The sequence below is a fragment of the Chinchilla lanigera genome, unplaced genomic scaffold, assembly GCF_000276665.1.
Source record: "Chinchilla lanigera isolate Chin_1 unplaced genomic scaffold, ChiLan1.0 scaffold00100, whole genome shotgun sequence".
In the NCBI taxonomy this organism is placed as follows: Eukaryota; Metazoa; Chordata; class Mammalia; order Rodentia; family Chinchillidae; genus Chinchilla; species Chinchilla lanigera.
The window spans coordinates 3,692,932-3,706,692 of NW_004955501.1; the positions used below are offsets into that span (position 1 = coordinate 3,692,932).

At 49.0% G+C, this 13,761-nt stretch overlaps 1 protein-coding gene across 1 annotated transcript in view; it reads right to left on the reverse strand.

Moving 5' to 3' along the window:
* Window positions 1-13,761, reverse strand: part of Ephb1 (EPH receptor B1) — a 397,616-nt gene that overhangs the window by 268,820 nt on the left and 115,035 nt on the right. Inside the window, exon 2 of the mRNA XM_005406784.2 lies at window positions 3,465-3,529. Coding sequence (XP_005406841.1) covers window positions 3,465-3,529 — 65 coding nt within the window. The remainder of the gene's footprint in view (window positions 1-3,464; window positions 3,530-13,761) is intronic.

A 13,761-nucleotide genomic window follows, 5' to 3' on the forward strand; every position in this document is an offset into this window, starting at 1 on the left:
CTCCCAAGATAGGTGGCATGTCATTGGGAAAGCCGGGGAAGCACAGTCACCCAGCAGGGCCAGCCTGAAGGTCACTTGTGAGCCGTGTGACCTTGGCTCAATGACCAGGGGCTCCATGCCTTAGTTTCCTCCTCTGTAGTACGGGGCTTAGTGAGGATTAATGTACCTGGCTATAAATCACTTTGGCGCATCCTTTGGTGTTACACACATCCTTGCTGCCACCGCTTCATCTTTCTGATAGCTGTGTCCTCATTTCCTCTGGGGAATTCCGACCTACTGACCTCCAATGGGCTCTGCACAGCACAGGGCGGACGTAGACCTCCGTGTGGGCTGTTAAGCACTGTGTACCTTCTGGCTTGGTTCAGCGTTTACGTCAAGGTGGGCACAGGATTTCAACCAAGCCATGCAGGTCCATTCAGAGCTAATCCCAGGCTTCTGCCTGAGGGGCCAGAAGGAGGTATTTGTTCTTCCTCTGAAGGGGAAAGAAAGGGGCAAAGGGGTGGAGCTGCTGCAGTGGTCTTATCACTAAGAGTAGCACCACCATGGAGCCAGTATGGTGGCAGAAGAGAGAGGAGAAAGGGGTGGGATGAGAGAGGGAAAAGAGCAGAGGGGGAAAAAAGGTGAGGTGGGGGAGTCAGATTGATCCTAAGGATCTGGACTACCCAAGCATGAGGGCACATCAGCCCCTGGACCATCCAGTTCCATGAACCCGGATATTTTTTCACAACCAAGTCATCCTTTGCGGTCCCTGGCCACCAAAGAGCCCTGACTGATGCAAAGTGTAGGAATAAGAATGGCTTTTAGCAATCAGCCACCAAGCTCCCATGCAGACTGACTAAGTACAACCAACCCCACCCCTCTCTGTGCACTTTCCCCTAGCATGTCCCAAAATTCATTGAGAAATTCCATTCACAAAAACCATTTTGCCCACAGCTAAACTTCTTTTGTATCTCCCTAATGGAGGCCAGGTTCTTCTGTCTTAAGTGGCATGATTGAAGCATCAAAGGAAGAAAAACAAAAGAGGGTTAGTAATACGCCAGCATTTCCTAAGTATGTACCAAGGAAAACTTTCCACTGACATTGTCTCACACGTGACCCAGGTACTCCACTGGGCAGAGGAGGAAACCGGGCAGAACACGTCTAAAGAACAGGCCCCAGGGTACCTGGCAGGAGCAGCAGAGGCAAAATGCAAGTTGACTGACTTGATGCCAAGGTCTGGGGCCTTAACTGGTGCCCCTAAAGTTCTCACTCATCAGCCCAAATAAAGTTTAATTGATTGTGCTTGGCCTTGAGCCCACAAGGCATTACGACAATAGATTTCGCCCTGAGTGCCCTTAGCTGATTCCCTGAGGTAGACGGCTGGGAAGGGAGCCCGGAGGATCTGACGGGGATTAGAAGGCAGCCCAGGCCCATCAAGTAGCCCCAGTGGTTCCCAAGTAGACCAGCAGGTAGTGTTGCGCCTGAAGAACCAAGTGCACCCACACATCTGGGTGTGCGTCCCGTGAGGGAGGTAGAACCAGACACGGACACTCAAGGAAGTGCTGCTGCTTTACAGTGGCCCACTGCACAAGCTCAGCCCTCAGTCCACAAATCCTCCATCCCCAAAAACATGCCCAGTGCTCTGGGACCTGCCTGGAGAGGCGTCAGAAAGGAATGCTCATTTCACGTCAGCTATCCACCCAGTATTACCGCCCACACATATTCCTGGGAACACAGACACACAGGTATGGAGATACACATACAGACAGAGACCTACACATTTACCTGTACACAAACATACACAGAAATATAAAACATACATCCACACACATACAGATATACAGATACATGCATATATAAACATATATACACAATATATGCACATACATATATGAACATATACACATAAGTACATATACACACATGCTTGTGTACTATATAGAGAGATATAGATATATTGCATATACATGTGCATGGAGTGAACACAAACCCCGTCCACTCATCCTGAAGGCATACAGAGCTCAGCTCTAGATTCTTTTCCATAGAGGAAGCTCTACCAAGTCCCCCTTCCCCAGGGGAAGACGGACCAGGGTTAGAGTAGTCAGCTGCATGTGTCACAGGCTGGGAAGGTGGTTGCCCGGGGCAGCACAGGCGGAGGTGGAGTCTGCAAGCCTGTGGAGCACTCTTTGAAGATAAGAATTTGTGCTGATGTTCACACTTAGGCCACACATTTCACAGATGCAGGAACTTACACACAGGGAGGCCATCAGGGCCCAGGTGCACAGAGCAGGGGACCCCTAGCCCAGCTCTTCTAAAATAAAAGAAGAAAAGTCTCTGGGATTCCCAATAAGCAAAGAGGCCTGGTGATCACAGACCGGGACTCGCTTATCTGCCCAGTTCCACTTCCATCTCTAATTATGCTCTTTATTGACAACCAACTGGGCGTTGAGAGGCCGACAGCAAACATTTTACTGAGTTCCAATAAACCTAATCTGAGCAGCTCCCCCTCCTAAATTCAGGGGCCTGGGCTGAAGAGACAGAGAAGTATCAAGAATAATCTGGTCCTAACTCATTTATTCAGGTAACAGACACTGAAGCTATGCTGGGCACCATGCACAGAGACAAAGCTCAGTCATCCTCCGGCCAGTGCAAGAGATTGTATCTGCCTTATTGAGTGATGGTCTGTCTGTCTATGAGAAGACACTGCTGGACGCTTTGGGCTTGAGCTAAAGGGCACCTAGCCCAGCATGGTGAGAAGCACAGCTCCATATCCCCTATCAGGCAGTCCTCAAGTACAACAGTGAGGATACCCAGTTGGTCCCATAAAAGGAAAAGTCTTTTCCTTTGGCCTCTTTCTCTGGAGCTGTGACACAAGCTGAGCACTGTGGACAGGGTGCATTGCAATGGCAGCTGGGTTCCCAGTGGCACAGCGACGTCTCCTCTGAGCAGGGCAAACCCAGGTTCCCAGGCTCCAACCTGCCTTATCCATCTATAGCACATGCTCATGGCATCCTGATGCACAGTCAGAGGCTAGGATTCATCATACTTGCTCCATAGGAGGACATGAGCTCTGCAAGATTGTTCTATCTTTGTAGCCACAGGTCTGGCCGGGTTTATGAACACTAAAGGAATGAACCAAGAATGTCTCTCTAAGGCAAGCTTCAGGCGAAATGGAGCTCAGCCCTTCTGAACTCCAGCTTCCCCCTCATGCCCTCACTCTCTTTGCAGCACTGATAATCTCTGATCTGCCCTGGGGCTACCGTCCTAAGTGTCCCCCTTCCTGTACAGCTGTGGTCCAAGTTGCCTAGGGGCAGCTCTCTGGAAGAACTATGTGCAGGGATGTTCTGCAGCACACCATGCTAGAGAGGAGCTCAGCTCTGAGACTCCTGGTGCTGCCTCTCTGTGGATGGGCAATGGGCTCCCTGCTCTGCCACTGCTCTGGGGAGGCTCACAGTGCGACTGAAGGATGATGGTCTGACACTCACCCCGGAGGCCGGGTTGGCTGTCCAGCCCAGCTCTGCAGTAGCCGTCCTGGTGTCCATTAACGTTTCTGCAAATTAAAAAGAAAAGAACTCATGAGTCGGAAGGATTTCTACACAGCGGCCTTTGTGTTCATGAAGCTACTCATGAGGGTAAATGTCAGTGCTGGAAGAAGCCTTGGGTATCTTCCATCCCAGGCGGCTAAGCTCACCACAGACCTCAAGTGTCCCACAATGAGTCCAGTGCTTTCTCCCAAGTGACTCCAACCTGTCTGTGCAGGATGGAGGTATCTGCCTCCCACTACTCTATCCCTGAGAGCCAGCTCCTACCTGAATCGCTCCACCCGAGGGTTCAGCCATGGCCATGCAGACCAGTAGCCCCATCTAACTCCTTTCCTGGCTTCCTGGGGCCATTCTGACAGCCCTCCCTCCCCACTCGCCCCTGCGGCCCCCTCAGGCATTCATGATGACACCCCTGGATAGCTTCCCATCTACTCCCTGACCACACCCCCAAAACTCAGTTTTCCCACAGGCCCCTTTGCCCCACCCGGTTCCCTACGGCTCTTCGAAGAACTCACAAGGCCTGGACAAAGCTGTGCCCCAAACCATAGCATCCTGCTCTCAAGACTGAATGGTGAGGATGTGTGCAGCTTGTCCACACTTCTCATGTCCCTACCTTAATATGTGCACCCAAGATAGATCATTTCTTTGCCAATTTGACAAGGCAGCCTTCACAGTACAAGGTGTGACTCAACATGCTGGCCTTGGAGGCTCTGCTGGACTTGGTTCCTGTCACTGGTAAGTGCCATGGTGTAGTCACCATATAACTCCTCTGGCTATAATCCCAGTCCTCTGTGTCTTACGGGGACCCATCTTGGCCTTGTAAGTTCCTGTGCTCTCCCTCAGCCATTCCCTGTTGTTTCGGTCTTTGTGGAAGAACAAGTGCTGGGTACCTTTATTCAGCCATCTAGGAATCTCCCAAGAGTTCCTTTATAGATTCTGCATACAAGTTCCTTTCCGGATATACACTTTGCAAATGTTTGTTCCCACTCTGTGGCTTGTCTTTTCATTTTCTTAACAACATCTTTCAAAAACCAGAAGTTTTAAACTTTAACCAAGTCATATTTATTATTTTTTTTTTCTTTTTATGGCTTACTGCCGTATCTGAGCATTCTACATAACCCAAGTTTGCCATAACTTTTCTCCTACTATTTTATAATTCATTCTGAGTTAATTTTTTGTATAAAATGGAAGGTAAGGATCACCATACTTTCTTTTTTAAAGTGAATAATTGATTGTTCATAAGAAAGACATCTTTTGTTATGTTTTGTTTTCCTAAAAGGCAATATCTCATTATGTTGCCCAGGCTGGCCTTGAACTCTTGGGTGATTTTTCTGCCTCAGCTTCCAAAGTAGCTGGGACTACAGACATGTGAAACTGTACCAGCAAAGGGGCATCTCTGAAAACACACACAGTGGTGCCATAAGTGCTGGAGGAGGAAACTTACCTGGACTCACCAGGATATGCACCAAAGGGAAAGCACAGAGCATCCTAGCTGCATAAGTGCTGAACAATGGAGAAGGGTGAAACATAAATGATGCTTTGATTTTTTTCCTGTGTCCCCCTTGCTCAGGAAGAGAGGTGAGTACAGAAGGCAGAGGTACAACATCTTGGGCCCTTTAGGAAACAGAAGGACCCCTGGCATAAAGCAAAGATTTAGTAGAAGCCACCCTCTGGGCCAGGCTGAGAGAATGAAAACAGAAGGACGATGAGGAGCTCTGCTGAGGAAAGAGGCTCCTTGCGTTCTCACTGCCAAGTGCTCAGCCTTGGGGAGCTGCCTGCCCTGGGAGCCTGCCAGGACCCACAGCCTTGGACATCAGCTCCCAGTTCGCATGCCCCACCAGCTGATGGAACACAAGGAGCCTGGGACCAGAGCAGGACTTATGTAGTGGACCCATGACCACCCAGCAGGACGTGTATGTACTCCAAGCAGGGTCAGCGTGGGTATGGTGTCTCCATGGACACCTGGGGGATGGAAGCCAAGAAGGCCACCAAGTGCCAGACTCCACAGCCTGATGCTCTGCGTCCTGCCTGTAACCCAGAAGGTAGTGGTGTTTTTGCCCCTCTGGGGAAATGGAGCCTCAAACTGAATGTTACCATAAATAAGAAAGCTGATTTTCTTGCAAGGGTCAAGTTGGTCTAAGAGTGTTCCCCTGGACACATGAGGGACACAGCACTGGCACAGGCTCCTTGAGTTTGTTTTCCCTCCACTCATCTGACAGCTGGGGAGGCCGGGCTCTGCATGGAGCACCCCGCCCTTTCCCCTCAGCTCCACTTCAGAGCACTAGTAATGATCATAATGACATGCCAGATTTACATAATTCACTTCTCAGAAGACACTCCGCAAGGCTCTGCAGAAACTCATCTCCATGATTATTAAAATGTCTCTGCCAGGTGGGTCTGAAGTAGGGGCAAATACATCTACATGGCAGAGCTGGGGACCGAGGCACAGAAAGGTACAGTTCTCTGTAATGTCCCACAGCTTCCCACCCTGAGGGCAACAGCCTCAAATCTCAGCATAAGCCCCACCTGGCACATCTAGGCTTCCAGGGGATTCTGCCACAACTCTGGGGTCAGGGGAGGAATGGGAGCCCTTGCTTATACAGCCAGGAAGTCACAAAAGCCCCTAAATAAGGCACCTTCCACCCAGCCATGGGATCTTATTGAAGAGCTCAGGTCAGGGGTGCTGGCAGAGCTCAGGTCAGGGGTGCTGGCAGCAAGGGAAACAGACTCCAGAATCAAAAATAAAAATCAAGTCCCAAACCTTCTGAGGACTCATTTGTTCTGTTAACTTCAGAAATGCAATCTTAGGCTCCATAGCAGTCATCATCGCCTGTTCTACGCCTGCAATAGCATCTGTTCATAAGTAATGTTTTCCGTGCAGTCTATTGGGCAGAAGTTGCAGCAGAATCCATTTCTTTCCATCCTGCCCACCGCGGAGACAGAAAACCACAGAACCGTAAACCATCCACTCGATATGATTAAGGGTGGCTTCTTTTCTGGCACCGAAAGCTCCTGCTGATGGCATTACACTCGGTGGGGGCTGAATAAAAGTGATTTGAGGAGGTTTACATGTCCCCGGAGAGGAAGAGAGCACTCATTTGCATCTATAAAGCATATTGAGAGTTCTGGCAGAAAGTTATGGTGGAAGCACAATTAAATATTTACCATCGCTTCTGCTCTCAGACAGTGGCATGGGGACCACACCAGCTGGAAGGGCATGTGTTGCTGTCAGATCCAAAGATGCCTGCAGGGGACACAGCTCTGGGACCTGTGCCCATTGCCTGGGCTCTGCCCTTCGGGACCACATGCAGCCCAAGGAGGGAAAGCTGGAGTATGTACAGGCAGAGAGAGCATAGGTGCAGGCTCACAGGCCCAGGTTCTACCTGCAACACTTGGTGGAGATGTGACCTTGTTCATGTCCTGCAACCTCCTCCCACCTCTCTGTCTCCACCTCCTCATCTGTAGAACGGGGCTGGTGCTAGCTAGTATACAGGATTACAGGGCAAGGGAGGCTTAGTGAGATAAACCACCGCAGTGCATGTTGCATTACAATTATATATAATAATTCGATCAGCCTAAGCTTCAATTTCTTTATCCATGTGCCATGGCTTGTATCTAGATGTCTCACCAAAGCCTCATGCAGTCATAGGTGAGGCTTTTCAGAGGTGGCTGGATCAAGGGTGTGTGATGCTGGGATTAAGAGTGTGTGATTACTAAATTAGTACACTGATTGATGCGGCACAGTTCTGAGTATGGATAATGGGAAGACCCACCCTGGATGTGGGTGGCACCATCCAAAAGGGCAGGGAGCTTGGATGAAATATAAAGGCAGACTTGCTGCTACTTCTGCTACTGTTTTACTACTTTCCTGTGTTACTGCCTTCTGCCTGCCATGAACTCTTTATCCTCTGTGATACCCCTCTGCCATTGCACCCTGCCTTGGAGCCAGCTGACTGTGGACTGAAATCTCTATGAACTGTGAGCTGAAATAAACCTTTCCTCCTTGAACTTTGTGTTTCAAGTATTTTGTCTCAGCAAAGAGAAAGGCAACTAAGACACCATGGAAAGAATCTGTCACCATGGTATCTGTAAGAATCTAACTCACACCTGTAATTCTAGCACTCTGGGAGGTGGAGGCAGGAGAACTACATAGTTTGAGCCCATCCTGGGCAGTGTAGTGACTTAGCAGGACCCTGTCTCAAAGCAAAAGTTGAAAAAGGCTGGGTATGTAACTCAATGCAAAGGCTTTGGGTTCAAAATCCAGTACAAAACAAAGTAAAACACACAATTCTGATGACATTAGAGATCTACTCTGCCTTCTTCCTCACATTGCCCAATAGGCAAAGAGTGTAATACCTGTTGAAACTTTAGCAATGAATAAAAATTAGAAGCAAAAATTAAGAAGCAAAGTTACACCTGGCATCTCATTCTGGTCAGGTCCATGATTTAAGGAGACTGGAACCTCAAAGAACTGGACAAAGTTCTTGTGTAAGTGGGGAATAAGTCTGCCTGTCTTTATAAGGCTGAAATATTCTTTTCCTTTATAAGGCAGAAACTTCTTTTCCTCTGAAAAGAAGTGGGCAGCAGTGGAGAAGAGAGAATGCAATATCTCACTTGTCACTTGGGACAGGGATAGAAGATTCCCAGAGCAACAAGGGGAGTTGCAGAGGTCGACTGAAGGGAATGAAGCAGGAGCCATCCCAAACAGACAGGAGGATGAGGACAGTGAGCAAGAGGGGAGACAGCAGGGGTCTCCGGTAAGAGCCAGCTCGACTGGCAAGAACTCCACAAGGATGTGAGAGTCGAGCAATGTGGCAGAGAGTGTTCTGCAGAGGCTCCAATAGGGAAACTCTCCTAGTGCGCCCACCTACGAGGGGCGCCATACCTACAGCCTGGGTGCTGGGGCCAGGTCTGCACTTACCAGGAGGAAGGAGAGACAGCTGTGCCTGGCTCCACAGGCACTTTTTCTTTATGTTGGGACTGGCACCTTCAGGTTGAAATTTGGGGAAAATAAGACACCCATCACAGCATGAGAGAGATAAATAAACCCGCTTCATGCACCTTGGCCATTCTTTCCCATCCTTTTCAGAGAGATGTTAATTAAGCATTCAGCTGACTTACAGTGACCTTCTATGGCAGTCACAATATACAGGATACAATATTGCCCAGGATGGGCTCAAACTATAGACAGGCAGATGGAAGACTAGCTCTAGGCCTCTCCTGAGCAGCACCTCCTGTGTATTTGACAAAGGTAGTCCATAACTCGTCCAAGCAGGAAAGAACAATGCCACCGTGCAGTCATCTCCTCAGGTTGTCCTCATACTCTGTTGGACTCCTAAAGCCCAGGAGCCAGACCACGGAGTAGTCAGGAGCTAGGCTCCTGCTGTCCACACACGAACTGAGAGTAAGCCCCATTGCAGACACTGTGTAAGGCAGCCAGCTCCCCCTCAACCTTCCCGGGGGTCCATGGAAGAATGCTGCCACACTTCCTGGATGCCCAGTGCACCACCTCAGAGAAATTTAGTTTTGATCTCTTCCTTTCCCTTTGTCTTTTATCAAGTCATTCACCTGACACAACTGCTTCTTTCTTTGCAGGATCTTTTCCAGCTGTGTGCTCCTCTCTATATCCAGTGACCTATCTGAGTGCAGCCCTTCATCCTTGCATGTTGGGACCACAGTGACAACCTCTTCACTGGTGTCCCACCCAGAAGCCCGATTTGAGCCATTTTCTATGTAGCTGCCGACCTCACCGCTGCTGTCCATGGAACTACATCAGTGTTTGGGGAGTAGTAGGGGCACACTAAGAAAAGCCTTAAGGTAGCTAAGGTCCTCTGACCACCCTGTAACTTCACTCACAATTTGTCCAAAGGAAATCATAAGGAAAAAGCAGAATTCCCTGGGTCATGAAGATATTTTCTGCATCATTATCTAGGAAAAGTTACACTTCCTAGCTTATCCCTCGGGGAAGGAAGAGGTGTGGGACCCTCCTTCACACAAGTGGGCTGTTAGGGTGATGGGCATGTGGAACATGAGCCCTAAAACAAAGCAGGAAAGAGAGCTGTGTGTGTCCAAGGGCAACTGCAGAGGATATTTCAATTCAGTAACCAGTAAAGCAAGGATAGAGACTAGAATGGAAGACACAATGTCTGCTGGGAAGCTATACCCCCATTTACAGGTGAACTTCCTTTTTATTATTACTTGTTTTACAAGGCTTCAATTCAGCAATGAAAATGTAACCTCTCTTCTAAAACACAGCTTTCATCACATCTCACTCCCCTACTTCGGGAATAGTAGCTCCCGTGACTCGAGAATACACCACAAACACCTGGCCCTCGAGGACCTTCTGCCCCAGACACCTCTTCCGCATGGGTCTTCAGTTCCACAGAGGAAACGGTTCCTCTCAGCTCTCCATTTTTCTCATGTTGTTCCTCCTGCTGGAATTTCATCCTCCTTTCCACCTACCAAAATCTTGGCTTTCAAAACTCTTACTTAGCTCAACCTCTACACATCTTCCTTCCTCTGAATAACTTTTACTTCTCAAATGGTTGCTGTTAGTTATTGGTTTTATACAATCTAAGTGCCTCAAGAGGGCAGAGCTGTGACTTCTGCCCCACAGAGTTTGGTCAGATGCCTCCTACAACATAAATGATTGATAAACCCTGGAGACCTGGGTTCAACTCCCTGCTCTACAACAGATGAACATGAAGTCTGGTCTGAGAGTCAGAGCCCTCATCGAGAAGAAGGTGGAGGCTTTCCCTCCTGCATCTGCCTCAGCCAGCAGGGCCATACCCAGAAAGATGCTGTATGTTTTCTTAAGAACTCTCATCTCACTAACACACTTATTTACTGTCTTTGCCAAGTATAAAGTACTGGGTGAATGGAAGCTATTATTATATACATCTCCACTGACGGATGGGTGGTGAAGGCCAGCAAGGAAGAGAAATAAGGCTAAGTAAACTGAATGAGCCAACCCAACCCATCTGCTGAATGACTGACTGATTGAATGAGTCTGAACAGGCATTTAAATTATAAATACAAACTGTGAAATTTGCTCTTTTATAGGACGTACAGATCAGCACAGTCCTCCCACCACGCCCTTCTCCTTCTGTTTCCTTTATGTTCCAAGGTGCAATTAATTATGGTAAATAGAAGGGAGCTTAGATGGGTCACAGCACAGAAGTGTGCCTCAAGGGGTTGGCACTTGGTTTACACATGAGGCATAGCTCATGAACAAGTGGGAGGCCCAGAGGCCCAGTTCTGATTTCCTTCCCTCCAAAGGCTCTTCCAAGCCAGGCTCCCAAGTGAGAAGACGAAGCATGGACGTGAGACAGGTCTGCTCAGCGCGGGGAGCTGGAAAACGCTGGGAATAAGCCTGGGAAGGTCTGCGTCCTCTGCCTAGCCTGGTCTTCCTTGTGGCATGTGGCTTGTGAGGGTCTCTTCTGGCACCCAGATCTCAATGTGGTATCTGAAAAACAGCAAGAAACTAAAGAGGATCTTGGGACCCAGGACGACCCTTTGCTTCTTGAGTCCCATGGTGACTCAACAGTCTGTGCACTTGTATCTTGTACCCTGCACAAACTTTGCACAAACAAGATATGGATCTGCTGGTATGAGGTATAGGAGTTTCCTGGAAATGTTGTAAAACAACATTTTGGTTGGCCTAAAACAACAGAAGTGTATGGTCTCACCTTGTGAAGGACAAGAGTCCAAAATTAAGATGTTAAGAGGGCCATACTTCCCCTGAAGCCTGTAAGGGAGACTCTTTCAGTTTTCCAATCTTCTGGTGGTTGGCCAGGGATCTTTTGGTATTTCTGGTTTGCAGCTGCATAACCCTAATCTGCCTTCATCACCACACAGCGTTTGCTCCATGGGCCTCTGTCTACACAGCACAGCCATTTTATAAGGTGGCATTGGATGAGAAGTAGACCTTATCCTAATATAACTTCATCTGAACTAATAGCTGCGATAACCCTGTTTCCGAGTACAAGCTCACCGTGAGGGAGTGAGCACTGGGACTTCAGCACACTGTCTGTGGGGAGGGGACACAAGTCAACGCCTAACAAGAGTTAGGATGCTCAGAAACGTGGCTGCTGACTTTCTTCTAACAAATTCTTGGGCCCTGTACCTTACCTCCTTGAAAGCCACCCTTCTAGCAAGAGGGAGCAGTCTCCATTTGATCCTCCAGACTTCCTTACCACATTTCTCCACCCTGCTCTCTCCTGGAGGTAGACTTTTGTAGACTGCATCCATTGGTGTAGACTACATCCCCTGGGTATTGTGGGTGACAGGCACAGCGTACTCTACCAGCTCGTCGTTCTAAGTTTTAGAGAGCAGTGGCCCTCCTCAACAGCTGTGGCCCTAGCTTGCTTCTGCTCATGTGTCTCCCTCCCCTGTCCTTCAAACTGAAGGATGGTAGAAGCCTGGCATTGTTGCTGGTCCCCAGATGCCTTGTCATCTTCGATGCCATTCTTTAACTCATGCAAACCTTTGTCAACAGTCCCTTAATTAATCTCTCCCCTCAATCACCTCTTTTGACTGTGCCAAATGTTTCTGCCAAACCCCTGCTGGTAGCTGGGGCTTAAACAAGCAGCGCCCATATCTCTGGTAGCCCTCCGCCCCCCGAGGTCTGCGGCACTCCACACAAGGGGGCAGCTACTTGCCTGCGTGGTCACATTCAGACCATGCTGGACTTGGAAAACACAGACCTCAGTGATCTCAGCTCTATCACCGTCTAATCATATCACCTTGAGCAAATTACTCAGACCGTGAAGGCCCACGTTCAGCCATCCATTAAATGAGGATAATAATGTCCACTTCACAAGGCACTGGAGGAGAATATTATTCACCAAGCACCCCTAGCAGCCTCTGACAAGTGGTAGCTGATCTGCAAAGGGTAGTCACTGTGATGCTTCCACTTTTATGCTCCGGGTTCTCCAGTGCGGCGTGAACTCCCGTGGCACTCCGGAAGACTGAGCTGAGTGGTCAACCTATGTGCTCTCCACCAAGCCTGGCTCCAAACTAACTCTTCTCAGTTAACTAAGAAACTGTGCCCAGCCCTACAGTCACACTGTACTCCTCAGTCACCCCGCCCAACCACAGACATACATGGGTGTTTGGTGAGGCCATCGCCTCCCCCATACACTCTGTCTGCAGGGGAGTCTGGGGTGGGGTCGCTGCCTCAGCAAGACCTTTTCCTGCTGGCTGCTCATTGACTTGAGGGCAATAGGGCTTGAGAGCAGGTTCCTCTCCTGTCGACTATCTAATGAGTTAACAGAGAATGTTTCCTTGTGGGCAAGGGGGAAGCAAGAATTTAAGAATCTTCCCTTGTGTTCTTGAGAAGGGGATGAGAAAGAAGCTCAGTTATCCCTCTGAGTTTTCCCAAGGGGTCAAAGTCAGGAACACTATTTCAGAACGCAGGTGGTCCAGCAGGGCTCTTGCTGTTCTCCCAGGTAATACGCTTCCAGTCTTCCTGATGCACTGGGCTCAGCGGCATCACTCTTTACAGGGGACAAATCTCAAATCAGTGTTCTCACTTGCTATGGGACAGGATAGAGGGTGGGCTCAGGACAAGTCCTTCCTTCAGGAGACTGTTTTCATGAAAAATGGGCACCCAAGACCTGCTCATTCCTAATTACACCGCCCATGCCTCAGCACTGCTGCACCTCATCCTTCAAGTTCTCCACCACTGAGGGTGGCTTGGGTCTCCCTACCTGGGCCTCCCAACCCTTAGGACAGCTTCCCATCTCCCTGCAGTTCATTGGTGGACGAGGTGTCCTGTAGATGTAACATTTGAGAATTCTTCTCCAACAAAGAAGAAGCCCTAAGCAAGCAAGGCTGAATATAGGAACAAGCAAAAATGGTGAAATAAAACCTTCCATATGGGGTACAGATATCCAAGAGGGCCATATTCCTTTTATCCTCTTTCTGCTCCCTTTCCCATTCTGATATCTGTAGTCCTCATCCTTTAGGGTGGTCAGAAGCCCTCCCAAATTCACATCTGGCTCCCCTAGGTCTAAAAATATGCTTCAGCCAGAGAACCTGGGAAAAAATTGGGTCTCACCACTCTAGTTAAGGACATCTAGACCTTTCTAGCACCAAACATCTGCAGGCAGAAGCCAAACTAGCTGTGGCATGTCATGAGCACAGATAAGGCAGGCTGTGCAGGATATACACTGTACCCTCTGGTTCAGGCGTGGCTGATGGGCAGCTCACACACTCCAGTAATGCTGGAGGCATTGAA